Source organism: Ranitomeya variabilis, chromosome 1 (assembly GCF_051348905.1).
Source record: "Ranitomeya variabilis isolate aRanVar5 chromosome 1, aRanVar5.hap1, whole genome shotgun sequence".
Taxonomy (NCBI): Eukaryota; Metazoa; Chordata; class Amphibia; order Anura; family Dendrobatidae; genus Ranitomeya; species Ranitomeya variabilis.
Genome location: NC_135232.1, coordinates 1,162,066,511 through 1,162,081,934, shown reverse-complemented (window position 1 = coordinate 1,162,081,934; position 15,424 = coordinate 1,162,066,511). Strand labels below are relative to the sequence as shown.

Here is a 15,424-nt window from a genome sequence, read left to right as displayed (position 1 = left end):
ATTTCCAATTATCACTTGTGCAACTTACTCCTTGGGGAAGACTTTAGATGTTGATTGACAGTCAGTTGGACCTATAGACATTATTTATCAGTCGGTTCCATCCAGATTTTTAGGATCTATGCACATACACCTAATAGGTATGGCCAGATGTATCCTGAAGTCCATTGAGTACCCTGATTTTCTTCTTTAGACGTCCATTTTTGACCATCATTGAGCAGTTGTAATCTATCTAGATGTAAACCTCTGACCTAATGATACACAATTAACATCAGACCTTTTTTATTCCCCTAGGATATTATTCTAAAAAGAGCAGCAGACCTTGCTGAAGCCCTGTATAGCGTACCCCGAAACTCCAACCAGCTCTCCTCACTAACAACCAACCACCCCCATACTGGCATGATGGGCATCAACTCGTTTGGAAGTCAACTGGCCATCAATATTACCGAATCTTCCCAGACTTCTGATCAAGGTAAAGAAAACAGTGGAGCTAAATCCCATATCACCACATTGATTATGATATTCATTCCTCAACATTGAAATTGCAGTATGTGACGACACCTCATTTAATCTTACTTATACCAGACATATACCGTATTTTTCTGACCATAAGACGCACTTTTTTTCCTCCAAATTTGGGAGGAAAGTGTGGGGGCGTCTTATGGTAGGGATGTAGCATGTGGGGAGGGGGGCAGCAGCGAGTGGGATCGCAATGATATCCCACTTCAGGAGGCAGAAAAATGTCCCCACTGCCGGGAATCAGCTGTTGGGGAAACCATGTGGTCCCGATGATTAAGTGCAGTGAATATTCATTAGCTACTCCCCGCCCACCTATCAGCTGAGTGGTGAGCCGGGAGCAACAAATGAATACTGCACTTAAGCAGCGACACACATGGTTTCCTCAGCGCTGATTCCTGCAGCAGCTGGGGAGATCTGTGTGTCCGGGGGAGGAGGAGGCAGCAGCAGCAGGGTCCGGGGGAGAGGAGATCGCTGCGTACCTGCCTGGGCTGGAGCTGAGTGCTGTGCAGTGTGCACAAGGAGGACCTGTGATGATGTCAGAAGTTCGCAGGCTGGAGCATCACATGGCAGCACAGAGCCCTCCCTCTTCTTGACATCATCACAGGTCCTTCAGACTCCCCACTAGAATCTGCAGCTTCCTCTTATAACCTGCGCTGTGGAAAGGCAGGGAGAGCTCTGTGTGTGCAGTAATGGGATGCTTTTACCTCACCACAGGCTGGCTGCCACAATTAAGAGGTTAGTCTTTACAATACACAATAAAGCACTCTGCCACTCCTTTAGTGAACTATAACCCCCAGCATGTCATAGGATCTGCAGGATATGCTGGGAGTTATAGTTCTCCCATGGGATTTTTAAAGCAGCACTCCAGTGTTATTTTGCAGTGCTGGAGTGGTGCTTTCAATATAAGCCCTGTGCCCCCATTCTTATACTCACCCTCCAGCGTCTTCATATAGTACTTCACAGACACCACACTGGTCCCGCAGCTTCCAACATAATAACTTACTATTATATATAATAACACCACATATAATAGTATGTTATTAAATATTTGACCACATTTTTTTGCTTCAAATATTTTTTTCCCTATTTTCCACCTCTAAAACCTGGGTAGTCCGGTGCGTCTTATAGTCCGAAAAATACGGTAATTTCAGTAGACCAGGAGACATAAACCATTGTCTGAAGGTTGACTATAGAATTTATGTGTTTTTCTTTAGTGGGTCAAGAAACCATAGACTGTTGTCATATGAATCTGAATGTTGACCCAGGATATTGACTGATGTTTGTAAATTTTTGAATGGCTGTTTGAATACCTCTTATATCAGCATTTACAGTTATTGTGTTACTGTCTTTGGAGGACAGGGACGCAGGATCATTGAACAATCGATATTTGCTAATATGTTTAACCATTGTATAAGTCCATGTAGCTTGTTGACCTGCAAAACAGTGGAGGACAGACTATGTAGATTTATATACTTAAATAATGAGAGTTAATCTCATCCCACCTCCCCCCCTGACCTGTGGATAATTGTTGTGAATTCTGCTCTTGGGCTCCCTCCGGTGGTTGTTAATGGTAGTGCAGTTGTCTTGGGGTTGTAATCCAGGGCAGGTGTTTCTGCTGATTGCAGCTCTACTAGGTATTTAGGTTTGCAGGATCCATTACTCCTGGCCAGTTGTCCATTGTTCTTGGAGGGATTGCATCTCTCTCTGGTTCCTCATGCTCTGCTGCCAATTCAGCTAAGATAAGTGTCTGTTTTTTTGTCTCTGTGCACACATGCAGTGTGCTTTGCAATTCAGTGCAATTCATTGTGTTTTTGTCCAGCTTAGACTTTGTTTGGATTTCTCAGTCATGCTGGATTCTCAGGAGATGCAGATATACTTTCTATGTCTTTAGTTAGATGTAGAATATTTGTATTTTCTGCTGTGGATATTTTTAGGATTTTAATACTGACGGCTTAGAATTCTGTCCTATCCTTTTCTATTTAGCTAGAAGTGCCTCTTTTGCTAAATTCTGTTTTTCTGACTGCGTGTGTCTTTCCTCTTATACTCACAGTCAATATTTGTGGGGGGCTGCCTATCCTTTGGGGTTGTGCTCTGAGGCAAGATAGAATTCCCATTTCCATCTATAGGGGTATTTAGTCCTCTGGCTGTGTCGAGGTGTCTAGGATGTGTTAGGCACACCCCACGGCTACTTCTAGTTGCGGTGTCAGTTTAGGGTTGCGGTCAGTACAGATACCACTTACTCCTGAGAAAGTCTCTCATGCGGCTCCAAGGTCACCGGATCATAACAGTACAACTGGCCAACAATGAGTTAAATGCATCTCAGAAGAAGGGAAGAAAGGTGTTGAGCCATTTTTTTTTTCTGTAGCCTGTTTTTTCTTTCCTTCCCTCTTTTCCTCTGGGTGACTGAGGAGACTTGTGCTAGCATGGATGTTCAGGGATTAGTTTCTCGTGTAGACCAGCTTGCTGCTAGGGTACAGGGTATTTCTGATTATCTTGTTCAGACTCCGCTTTTAGAGCCTAGGATTCCTACACCTGATTTGTTTTTTGGGGACAGGTCCAAATTTTTGAGTTTTAAAAACAACTGTAAACTGTTTTTTGCTCTGAAACCTTGTTCCTCTGGTGATCCCATTCAGCAGATTAAAATTGTCATCTCCCTGTTGCATGGCGACCCTCAGGATTGGGCATTTTCACTGGAATCTGGGAATCCGGCCTTGCTTAATGTAGACACCTTTTTTCAGGCTCTAGGATTATTATATGATGAACCAAATTCTGTGGATCAAGCGGAGAAGACCTTGTTGGCCCTGTCTCAGGGTCAAGAAGTGGCAGAATTGTATTGTCAGAAATTTAGAAAATGGTCTGTGCTGACTAAATGGAATGATGATGCTTTGGCTGCAATTTTCAGAAAGGGTCTTTCTGAAGCCCTTAAAGATGTTATGGTGGGGTTTCCCACGCCTTCCGGTCTGAGTGATTCTATGTCTCTGGCCATTCAGATTGATCGGCGCTTGCGGGAGCGCAGAACTGTGCGCGCTTTGGCGTTGGCGTTTGACCACTGGATTGGTCCATGAACACTTGATAACAATTAGCGCGAACTTTTGGAAAACTATGCATTGACTAAGATGACGTACGATCGAAACGCGTCGCATGCACTTTGTACTGGCACATTTGCACCAAGGCAAGGACCTATTATGCTGTATCAACTTTTAATGAAGAAATAAAGTATCAGTATTTTATGGAGCTGGAACGCTTTCCTTGTATTGATAGGATTCTGTCTAGAACGGAACAACAAGGATTCAGACATCAGAATAGGTTGTGTTTTTATTGTGGCGATGCTTCTCATGTCATTTCAGTCTGCCCTAGGCGTACAAAGAGAATCGCTAGTTCTGTTACCATCGGAACTGTACAACCTAAATTTCTGTTATCCGTGACCTTGATCTGCTCATTGTCGTCATTTTCTGTCATGGCGTTTGTGGATTCAGGCGCCGCTTTGAACTTAATGGACTTTGAGTTTGCCAGGCATTGTGGTTTCCCCTTGCAGTCTTTGCAGAACCCTATTCCTTTAAGGGGCATTGATGCTACACATTTGGCTAAAAATAAACCCCAGTTTTGGACACAGGTGACCATGTGCATGGCGCCAGCCCATCAGGAAGATTGTCGTTTTCTGGTGTTGCATAATTTGCATGATGCTATTGTGCTGGGTTTTCCATGTTTGCAGATACATAATCCTGTGTTGGATTGGAAGTCTATGTCTGTGACTAGTTGGGGTTGTCAGGGGGTTCATAATGACGTTCCTTTGATGTCAATCTCCTCTTCCACCTCTTCTGAGGTTCCAAAGTTTTTGTCTGATTTTTAGGATGTCGGTTATCTGGGTGGTTTGTGACCGGTTCTCTAAGATGGTTCATTTGGTGCCTTTGCCTTAATTGCCTTCCTCTTCTGATTTGGTTCCGTTGTTTTTTCAGCATGTGGTTCGTTTGCATGGTATTCCGGAGAATATTGTGTCTGACAGAGGTTCCCAGTTTGTTTCTAGGTTTTGGCGGGCCTTTTGTGCTAGGCTGGGCATTGATTTGTCTTTTTCTTCCGCATTTCATCCTCAGACAAATGGCCAGACCGAGCGAACTAATCAGACTTTGGAAACTTATTTGAGATGCTTTGTGTCTGCTGATCAGGATGATTGGGTGGCTTTCTTGCCATTGGCCGAGTTTGCCCTTAATAATCGGGCTAGTTCTGCTACCTTGGTTTTGCCCTTCTTTTGTAACTCTGGTTTTCATCCTCGTTTTTCTTCGGGGCAGGTTGAGCCTTCTGATTGTCCTGGTGTGGATTCTGTGGTTGACAGGTTGCACCAGATTTTGGCTCATGTGGTGGACAATTTGGTGTTGTCTCAGGAGGAGGCTCAGCGTTTTGCTAACCGTCGTCGGTGTGTTGGTCCCCGGCTTCGGGTTGGGGATTTGGTCTGGTTGTCTTCCCGTCATGTTCCTATGAAGGTTTCTTCCCCTAAGTTTAAGCCTCGGTTTATTGGTCCTTATAGGATTTCTGAGATTATCAATCCGGTGTCTTTTCGTTTGGCCCTTCCGGCCTCTTTTGCCATCCATAATGTTTTCCATAGATCTTTATTGCGGAAATATGTGGTGCCCGTTGTTCCCTCTGTTGATCCTCCTGCTCCTGTGTTGGTTGATGGGGAGTTGGAGTATGTGGTTGAGAATATTTTGGATTCTCGCCTTTCGAGGCGGAGGCTTCAGTACCTTGTCAAATGGAAGGGTTATGGCCAGGAGGATAATTCTTGGGTTTTTGCCTCTGATGTCCATGCTGCTGATTTGGTCCGTGCCTTTCATCTGGCTCATCCTGATCGGCCTGGGGGCTCTGGTGAGGGTTCGGTGACCCCTCTTCAAGGGGGGGTACTGTTGTGAATTCTGCTCTTGGGCTCCCACCGGTGGTTGTTAATGGTAGTGCAGTTGTCTTGGGGTTGTAATCCAGGGCAGGTGTTTCTGCTGGTTGCAGCTCTACTAGGTATTTAGGTTTGCAGGATCCATTACTCCTGGCCAGTTGTCCATTGTTCTTGGAGGGATTGCATCTCTCTCTGGTTCCTCATGCTCTGCTGCCAATTCAGCTAAGATAAGTGTCTGGTTTTTTGTCTCTTTGCACACATGCAGTGTGCTTTGCAATTCAGTGCAATTCATTGTGTTTTTGTCTAGCTTAGACTTTGTTTGGATTTTTCAGTCATGCTGGATTCTCAGGAGTTGCAGATATACTTGCTATGTCTTTAGTTAGATGTAGAATATTTGTATTTTCTGCTGTGGATATTTTTCAGGATTTTAATACTGACGGCTTAGAATTCTGTCCTATCCTTTTCTATTTAGCTAGAAGTGCCTCTTTTGCTAAATTCTGTTTTTCTGCCTGCGTGTGTCTTTCCTCTTATACTCACAGTCAATATTTATGGGGGGCTGCCTATCCTTTGGGGTTCTGCTCTGAGGCAAGATAGAATTCCCATTTCCACCTATAGGGGTATTTAGTCCTCCGGCTGTGTCGAGGTGTCTAGGACGTGTTAGGCACACCCCACGGCTACTTCTAGTTGTGGTGTCAGTTTAGGGTTGCGGTCAGTACAGATACCACTTACTCCTGAGAAAGTCTCTCATGCGGCTCCAAGGTCACCGGATCATAACAGATAATGACCTGAACCACAGATGTGGGTGTTAAAAAGGATTGCAATCGTTATGCAAAAACAAAAGGAAAAGACTCTACAAAATTATAGCCGGGACACCATGGCTCCATACAGAGAGACTCTACAGAACTACAGCCAAGGCACCATCAACGGGAATATAGATTTGACATTCTATAAGATGTCCGCTTAAGGGACATTGGAGGAACCCATGGATACTGAACCCATGGATACATTTGGGGAATCCAGGATTGGGACCCTCCGGACACCTGACCCCCATGGAGACGTTCGGAGAAGCCAGGTTGTACCCTCCGGTCATCTGGCCACAGGCCTCAATGGTCTGTCAGCCCAGCTTCCTAAGCTTGTCATTACCTCCTCTCTGTGGTTGCCTGCCAAAGCGGGGTGCCACTGGTTTGGATAGTTGGCCCATGAAGTCGCAGCTGCTCTACTACCGGCGACTCAGTGGAATGATTTGACTCTGTACCATATTAGGTAGTTGCTGGGACTGTTCTATGTTATTGTCTATTGGTTCAATAAAATATTGCCACACTGTTTTACCCTCACCCTGTGTTTTCGGAGTAGTATTCTGCCCACTGGAAGGGTGTGCTGGCATTCCAGTGGGATGAGCTATGGTCCATGCGGTTTCAGACCAGTCGACAAGAGCAGCCAATGACCCTCTTGTCTCCACACTTAATGGCAGTGGTGGGATACTACTTAGTCCAGCAGATCTGAGAGAGCTGCAGGTGACTGTGTTCGTAGACACTTTCCAAGGGCTCCACAACTAGGGAAACATATAGACAGACCCAGAAGACCAAAGGTGAGGCATACACAGCAGGTTTCAGACACCACCATGTCCAACACTATCAGCTCAGCCTTGTGAACAAGACCAGAGTGGATGTGTACCCGCAACAAAAAATGGCAACTGTAGGAGCTGTGCCAGCTTCTATGGATTGAATACTGGGTCACCGACACTCAGTCAGATTTGATCCAGAAACCATGGAATGTGGAGGACGCCATGTGTAGTCGCAATGGATGCGAGTCTGTTCTCGTCGATTACATGAGGAGTTACCCAGGAGAGACCAAGCACTAGGAGAAGGATGATTGGAATTCTATCATGTCTGGCTAATTAAGATGCGGGAGCAATGTGATGACACAGCATTCAATCTTAATTATCTATCCTACAACAAACACTGGAGTAAATAGTCCCATACAAAAAGTGTAAGAAAAAAATAACAATTTTTATTAACAATCATGGGGTATAATACAGACTGACACAACAAAATCCAGAAGTGATGCATATACAGAAAGACACAAAATACTGAAATCGCAATGTGGGAAAGACAGGCGGGTCACTCAAACCTACTACAAAGTGCTTAGTGCAAGATATCATGCCAAAGTATGTATACCTAAATCCCTATGTATACTGAAGATTGTGCATAGTCAAGCCTTACTGCTAATCCAAAAGGGAAATAGAAAGGAGAGGTGTGCCGCTCATCTTACCCATCAGTATATGCCAGTAGTGTGTCTCCAGCAGCCCCAAGGGGGCATATACTGATGGGTAAGATGAGCGGCACACCTCTCCTTTCTATTTCCCTTTTGGATTAGCAGTAAGGCTTGACTATGCACAATCTTCAGTATATTAATACAAAATTCCCCATATAGAAGTAAATAGGGAATAAAGAGGCATAAGCAGAGAAATCACATAGTTAAAATCATTTATTTAATGCCAAAAATAAATAAAATACAATAATGTCAAACAGGAAAATGTGAAGTAAAAACAAAACCGCTGGGGACTATATAATAGATAATCTAATGCAATAACAGCAACCATGCATAATGTATAAAATACACAAGTAGCAAAGAGAAAATGCGGCTCTATGCAAATCTATCAAACACCCCTAGCCAAAGAATAGCCTTACAATAAGACCGTGTATATACAGGTAATAGGATAAGAGGCAAGCCTAAATATCCAGAAACAAATGTTCCGATAAACCTATACACAGCCCTCAATATGTGGAAAGATCCCTTAATGACGCATAGGCATATGGCATAGGGCTATATAGCAGGAGAAAAATCCTATTAGTGAAGGGCCACAAATGCATGAAGATTGCTATAACCAGGTATACTGAACAAGCATGTGAATGGTTGCTGAAAAAAGGTGAACTTACATAGATGTAAATGGCAATGTCCCACCGCGACCCCGACAGCGCCGTTTCGCCAACTGGCTTCCTCATTTATGCCCCTTATTTGAGGAAGCCAGTTGGCGAAACGGCGCTGTCGGGGTCGCGGTGGGACATTGCCATTTACATCTATGTAAGTTCACCTTTTTTCAGCAACCATTCACATGCTTGTTCAGTATACCTGGTTATAGCAATCTTCATGCATTTGTGGCCCTTCACTAATAGGATTTTTCTCCTGCTATATAGCCCTATGCCATATGCCTATGCGTCATTAAGGGATCTTTCCACATATTGAGGGCTGTGTATAGGTTTATCGGAACATTTGTTTCTGGATATTTAGGCTTGCCTCTTATCCTATTACCTGTATATACACGGTCTTATTGTAAGGCTATTCTTTGGCTAGGGGTGTTTGATAGATTTGCATAGAGCCGCATTTTCTCTTTGCTACTTGTGTATTTTATACATTATGCATGGTTGCTGTTATTGCATTAGATTATCTATTATATAGTCCCCAGCGGTTTTGTTTTTACTTCACATTTTCCTGTTTGACATTATTGTATTTTATTTATTTTTGGCATTAAATAAATGATTTTAACTATGTGATTTCTCTGCTTATGCCTCTTTATTCCCTATTTACTTCTATATGGGGAATTTTGTATTAATATGTATGCGTTGAGGTATGCACTACTATTTTCTCGGACTTATGATAAAAACAATCTTCAGTATACATAGGGATTTAGGTATACATACTTTGGCATGATATCTTGCACTAAGCACTTTGTAGTAGGTTTGAGTGACCCGCCTGTCTTTCCCACATTGCGATTTCAGTATTTTGTGTCTTTCTGTATATGCATCACTTCTGGATTTTGTTGTGTCAGTCTGTATTATACCCCATGATTGTTAATAAAAATTGTTATTTTTTTCTTACACTTTTTGTATGGGACTATTTACTCCAGTGTTTGTTGTAGGATAGGTAGTTTCGGAGTGTCCTTGTGATAGCGATATTGTCCAATGTACAGGGTACATGTTCCTGGTATTAGGTTCTGAGATATGCATCAGTGGTATCTGATTGTCTTAATTATGCCCAGCATATAATTTCAATAGGCCAGGAGATTTAGGCTATTGTCTGAACGTTCACTGATGAATTTATGTATTTTTCTTCTGTGGGTCAAGAGCCATAGACTGCTGTCATATGAGTCTCAATGTTGTCTCTGGAAATTGATGCTTGTGTATTGTTGAATGACTGCTGTTTACTTCTTATATCAGCTCCTACAGTTAAGGTACCGTCACACTAGGCGATATCGCCAGCAATCCGTGACGTTGCAGCGACCTGGATGGCGATATCGCTGTATTTGACACGCAGCAGCGATCTGGATCCCGCTGTGAAATTGCTGGTCGCTGCTAGAAGGTCTGCACATTATTTGGTCGCTAGGTCGCCGTGTATCGCCGTGTTTGACAGCAAAAGCGACGATACCAGCGATATTTTACACTGGTAACCAGGGTAAACATCGGGTTACTAAGCGCAGGGCCGCGCTTAGTAACCCGATGTTTACCCTGGTTACCAGCGTAAAAGTTAAAAAAACAAACAGTACATACTCACCTGCGCGTCCCCCAGCCTCTGCTTCCTGACACTGACTGAGCGCCGGCCCTAAACTGAAAGTGAAAGCAACAGCGGTGACGTCACCGCTCTGCTGTTAGGGCCGGAGCTCAGTCAGCGTCAGGATGCAGAGGCTGGGGGACGCGCAGGTGAGCATGTACTGTTTGTTTTTTTAACTTTTACGCTGGTAACCAGGGTAAACATCGGGTTACTAAGCGCGGCCCTGCGCTTAGCAACCCGATGTTTACCCTGGTTACCCGGGGACCTCGGCATCGCTGGTCGCTGGAGAGCGGCCTGTGTGACAGCTCTCCAGCGACCACACAGCGACGCTGCAGCGATCAGCATTGCTGTCGCTATCGCTGCAGCGTCGCTTAATGTGACGGTACCCTTATAGTTTTACTATCTTTGGAGGACTGGAAGCAGGGTCATTAAACAATCGATGTTTGATAATATGTATAATATGTTGATTGACCATTGTATGGGACCCTGTAGTTTGTTGACTTGAAAAACAGAGGAGTAAAATCTATGCAAATTGATTATGTTCAAATATTAAGAATTAATCTGATCCCACCTCCCCCCTGACTGGTGAATGATGACCTGAACCACAGATGTGGGTGTAAAAGAGGATTGCGATCCTTCTTCAAGAACAAAAGGAAAAACTCTACAAAATTAAAGCCAGGACACCATGGCTCCATAAAGAGAGACTCTATGGAACTACAGGCAAGGCACCATGGAACCATCAAGGGGAACACAGATTTTACATTCTACAGAATACCAGCTTAAGAGACCTTGGCACTAGCTGGAGGAATACAAGTTTGCCCCATTGGCCATTACTAAACCTATGGATGCATTCTGGAAAGCCAGGATTTGGACCCACCGGCCACCTGGCCCCATGGAGATGTTTGGAAAAGATAGGTTGGTCACGTGCCAGCTTTCTAAGCTTGTCGCTACATCCTCTCTGCGGGTGCCTGCCAAAAACTGACTACCCTCACCAGGGTCACCCTGTCCTGGAAGCCCCGAAGCCTCAGCTGCTCTACTCCCGGCGACTCAGCTGCAGGGTGAGACTCTGTAATGTGCACCATCTTGGGTATTTGCTAGAGATAAAAAACCTGAGGGCACTACTATGGTTAATATTAGGGATCACCAACCGCACACTAAAAAAATATGTGAGACCAAAGAGACTCTCTGAGAAATAAACAGAGGGTTAAAGGAGGGAAACTTGTTTGTGGCTTGCCTAACTTTAATTGTCTTATAAAATTAATATTGTTATTTGTTATATTGTTTGTGGTGATCCTTACCTTTACACGCTACTTTCTTCTCTTTGGTCTCACATCTTGGGTATTTGCTGGGACTGTTCAATATGTTATTGTCTGTTGGTCGTTCAGGAAAGTATTGCCACACTGTTTTACCCTCACGCTGTGTTGTCTGAGTAGTATTCTGCCCTGGTCCATGCGGTCTCACATCAACAGACGAGAGCACCCACTGACCCTTGTGTCTCCACACAGTACCAAGAAGGAAAAGTGGTGGAATTGCAGAACTAACAGAATGGAGATGTTACTGATCAGAAAATGATGAAAAAATTGAAACATTTTCAAAATATCTTGAAATTTTGAGTATGGCGTATGAGCCACACACAGAAATCTCGGCACTTCCCACCTCGGCTGCTATCACTGAGGCTATGAATGGTTATCTGAGGATGGTTCTGCCACAGAATGTACAGATCATCAGGATCGACTGTTGGCAACTCATGTGTAGTCACCGAGCAATAACGTTCTTGACGTGCTCGATGGGAGACAAATCCAGAGACGCTACCAGCAGCTTCTGTGGGATCACCTACCAATGACGTCCCTGATGTGCTCAGTGGAGACAAGTCTGGAGATGCTGCAGCCACAGGTGCAGGTTTAAGCCACACAGACGGCTCACAGTAGTGCGAGGAACATGCAGGCTGGGGGTGTCGTGTAGAAAAATGTCACCTGGGACTATGGATAAATGGTCACAATCAGCGGCCTAACCTTCCTCAGACAACCATTAATAACTTCAGTGATAACAGCTGCGGTCGGAGGTGTTGGGATTTCTGCATGAGGCTCTGGAGGGCAATGCTGGATGGGCTGTAATTTCTGCACAAGGGTCAAGCTCCGGACTGAAGAAATCCAGAGTTTCTGAACATGTTGTTTCCATTTTTTCATCATTCGAGTATCCGTAGCCCCTCTATTCTGTGATTTTCAGAATTCTACAAGTTTTCCTCCTTGGTGATGCAATTTCATTTCTGCAGAATGTCTACGTGGAGCTTTGGGTCTTAGCTAGCTCTGTCCGGTTTTGATTTTTCTTCCCCTAGGTTAATTTATATTCCTTTTCTTTCAGGTTACGCTAGGAGCACAAGTAGTGTCTCTCCACGAGGCTACGTACCCAGCTCAACCCCTCAGCAGTCCAATTATAACACCATCACGTCAACCATGAACGGCTATGCAGGAAGTGGGATGACCAGTCTGGGAGTACCGGCCTCTCCAAACTTTCTTAATGGCTCCACTGCCAATTCTCCATATGCAAGTGAGTGCAGACTCCTTTCAAGAGCTATCTGTTTATCACGGGATTGGGCCCAAAAGACTAAATGCCATCAAAATATCAAGTCTAGAATTAATGGCTGATATTAAGGATGGTGAGCAACCACTTTGCCATTTATGTACGTTTATATAACCTAATTTTTCATGTTGGTAGACCCAAATGTAGACCACTGGGCAAGGATTCCACAAGAACATGAAACATATTATGCTGCCCTTTTCTCACTACGTTTTCCCTGTTTTCCCTCAGTTATGCCTGCAAGTCCCCCTTTGGGAGCCTCATCCATAACACTTCCATCCAGTGCAAACTCAGCCACTTCTGCCGGAGTCTTCTCTTTCTCTCCCGTCAATATGATTTCTGCTGTCAAGCAGAAGAGCGCTTTTGCACCCGTGGTGAGACCTCAGAACTCCCCTCCACCTACCTGTACCAGCTCCAGTGCAAACAGTCTTCAAGGTAAGTGGCATCAACTGCTGGGTTTCGTTACTGGAGCCACGTATTGGAGAGTGGGACAGTGATTGTGGCATTATGCTGGGGACATGATATTTCTTCTGGAACTTTGACTTGCTGATGTGACATGTAGGAGTTATGAGATCCCATTACTGTAAATATCAATTCCCTTGTCTTTGTTTCCTTCCAGCCATGACCGGCCTCATTGTGCAACCAATGTAGAATGCTTCTCTTGTGATCATTGACTCATTATATCCAGGATTCTTCGTAAATTCAGGAGACCATGGACGTGTGGACGTGTATCTTTGGATTTGGTTATTGGATTTACAGTGAAACCTTGATGGTGATCCAAGAAGTTTTCTATGTTACCATGAAGAATCCAAGAGAGAATTACGTTCCTCCATCAACCCCTTTTTCATGTGAAGGGTGAACATTACACGGAAGAAGACATGAGGTGCCTTCCCAGCTCTTCTTTTGATACAGGACTATTCTACATATTGGACCAAACAATTTCTTCCTACGTAGCTGGTGATGGACCATTTGCTACTAAAGTTAGCCTGAACTCATCTCTTCAGGACTACTTTTCCCAAATGCACTGCCAAGTTTACTCTTCGAAATGTGGTGACATTGAGTTCAGCTGGAGATCCTGATTAAATGTGCGGAATATCAAGATGGTGTTGATTGTTGGATGACACATCTCCTCTTCAAAACCTCTTAACATAGGAATGATCTTTTCACCTCCTCGTCCTGTCTAACAAGCCTTTTTAATGTGCGATTGATATGGTGTTGACCTCCATGGTGAAGGGTGGAGGAGCAAAGTTTTATACTGCACTTTCTATACATTGTGGACATGACAGACATTCTCCAAGTTAGTTTTTTAAATTATGTGAATACTTTTCCCATCTCTTATGTAATCCTGTCTGATAGACCGATGTCCACCATGTCCTAGTGGAAGTACAGAGAAGACTGACTGATACTTGGACCGTTCATCATATGTTGTGTCCTTCACCCGATGGCATTGAGGCACAATGTCCAGAACATGAGTTATGATGATTCTGACTCAGTGGCCTTAGGTACAAGATTTAGGTTAGAGCCATAAAGTGGTGATCTTAGAACCAGAGGAAGGTGATAGACTCTACATTATTTATACCCCACTATTTATTCAAGAGCCCGAGATAGACCATGAAGTCCTATGAACCCCTGTATGTTCTAGATAGCCCATAAGGTGTTTTAGATAACTCCTTGCCACCTGGCCGATGTTATGCACTTTTCTTTCTCCGCTTTCCTTGTAACCTGAGGAGCGGACTCTCATGTACTGGAAACAATGCACAAATGTTATATAATTTTTTTTTCTTTGGCCGCTGTTAATAACCCTGTTGGACAAATATGGGCCCAGCTGTGACGGGTAGAACACGTTCCATTATTTCATCTTTTCTATTTTATTAATTTATTTTATTTTCAGTAGAATTCAGATTTCATTTCCCTTCTCCGATTGAATCCCAAACAATCAGATGATTCCCATGGGTCCGGCTTCTCTGGATCTCAATGATGAGCAGATATTACGGCCTGTGACCAAAGATCTGCTCTTGTCAAGTCCCTTTGAGATCTCTGTGCCACAATAGCACTTTTGGACAGAGTTTGGATCCATTGGTTTCCATCGTCCATAACTTTGTGAGAAGTTACGACTTCACGGGCGGGAGCCATCAGGAGGTGGTCACATGATGGAAGCTGGCAAAATATTTGCCCGAAGTCAATGTCTCCCAGTTTGCCCAGGAATCTGGACAGTAAACTTGCTAATTTCTACCCAATGTTACAGTAAAATGTTTCATATTTTCAAAACTTTCTGGGGAAGATTTGCTGTTTTTCCTCAGTTACTGTTTTAACACAACAAATGAGATCCAGACGTGGAATGTGGACTGTAAAATGGAACAATATTGGTAACGTAATAAACCCATTCATCATAGTCTTATTACAAATTGGTCTAATGATGTTTAATGGCGTCTCTATTATTTGTAATATATGTTTGATGGAGGAGCAGAGGCGCAAGATCCCATAGCGCAGAGCGAGAGGGAAAACTCTCCGGGTGATACTTCTGATGACACCATCAGGTAGAAAGGTCCACCATGAGGTCAATGATGAAGTATTGATGTAGGGTGGAAGGAGTGTGCGGATACAGCATAGTAAGTATACACATAGGATACGGGGAGTGTACGGATACAGCACAGGGAGTATACACGTAGGATACGGGGAGTGTACGGATACAGCACAGGGAGTATACAAGTAGGATACGGGGAGTGTACGGATACAGCACAGGGAGTATACACGTAGGATACAGGGAGTATACACGTAGGATACGGGGAGTGTGCGGATACAGCACAGGGAGAATACACGTAGGATACGGCGAGTGTGCGGATACTGCATAGTAAGTATACACGGAGGATACGGGGAGTGTACGGATACAGCACAGGGAGTATA

The 15,424-nt window shown here is 44.0% G+C and overlaps 1 protein-coding gene across 1 annotated transcript in view; it reads left to right on the top strand.

Annotated features, from left to right (window-relative positions):
- The window catches only part of LOC143793453 (transcription factor COE3-like), a 224,458-nt gene extending 209,535 nt beyond the window's left edge, over positions 1-14,923 (top strand). Inside the window, exons 13-16 of the mRNA XM_077280435.1 lie at positions 292-469; positions 12,305-12,490; positions 12,752-12,955; positions 13,140-14,923. Of these exons, the coding sequence (XP_077136550.1) occupies positions 292-469; positions 12,305-12,490; positions 12,752-12,955; positions 13,140-13,171 (600 nt within the window). The 3' untranslated portion in view covers positions 13,172-14,923. The remainder of the gene's footprint in view (positions 1-291; positions 470-12,304; positions 12,491-12,751; positions 12,956-13,139) is intronic.
- The last annotated feature ends 501 nt before the right edge of the window (positions 14,924-15,424 follow it).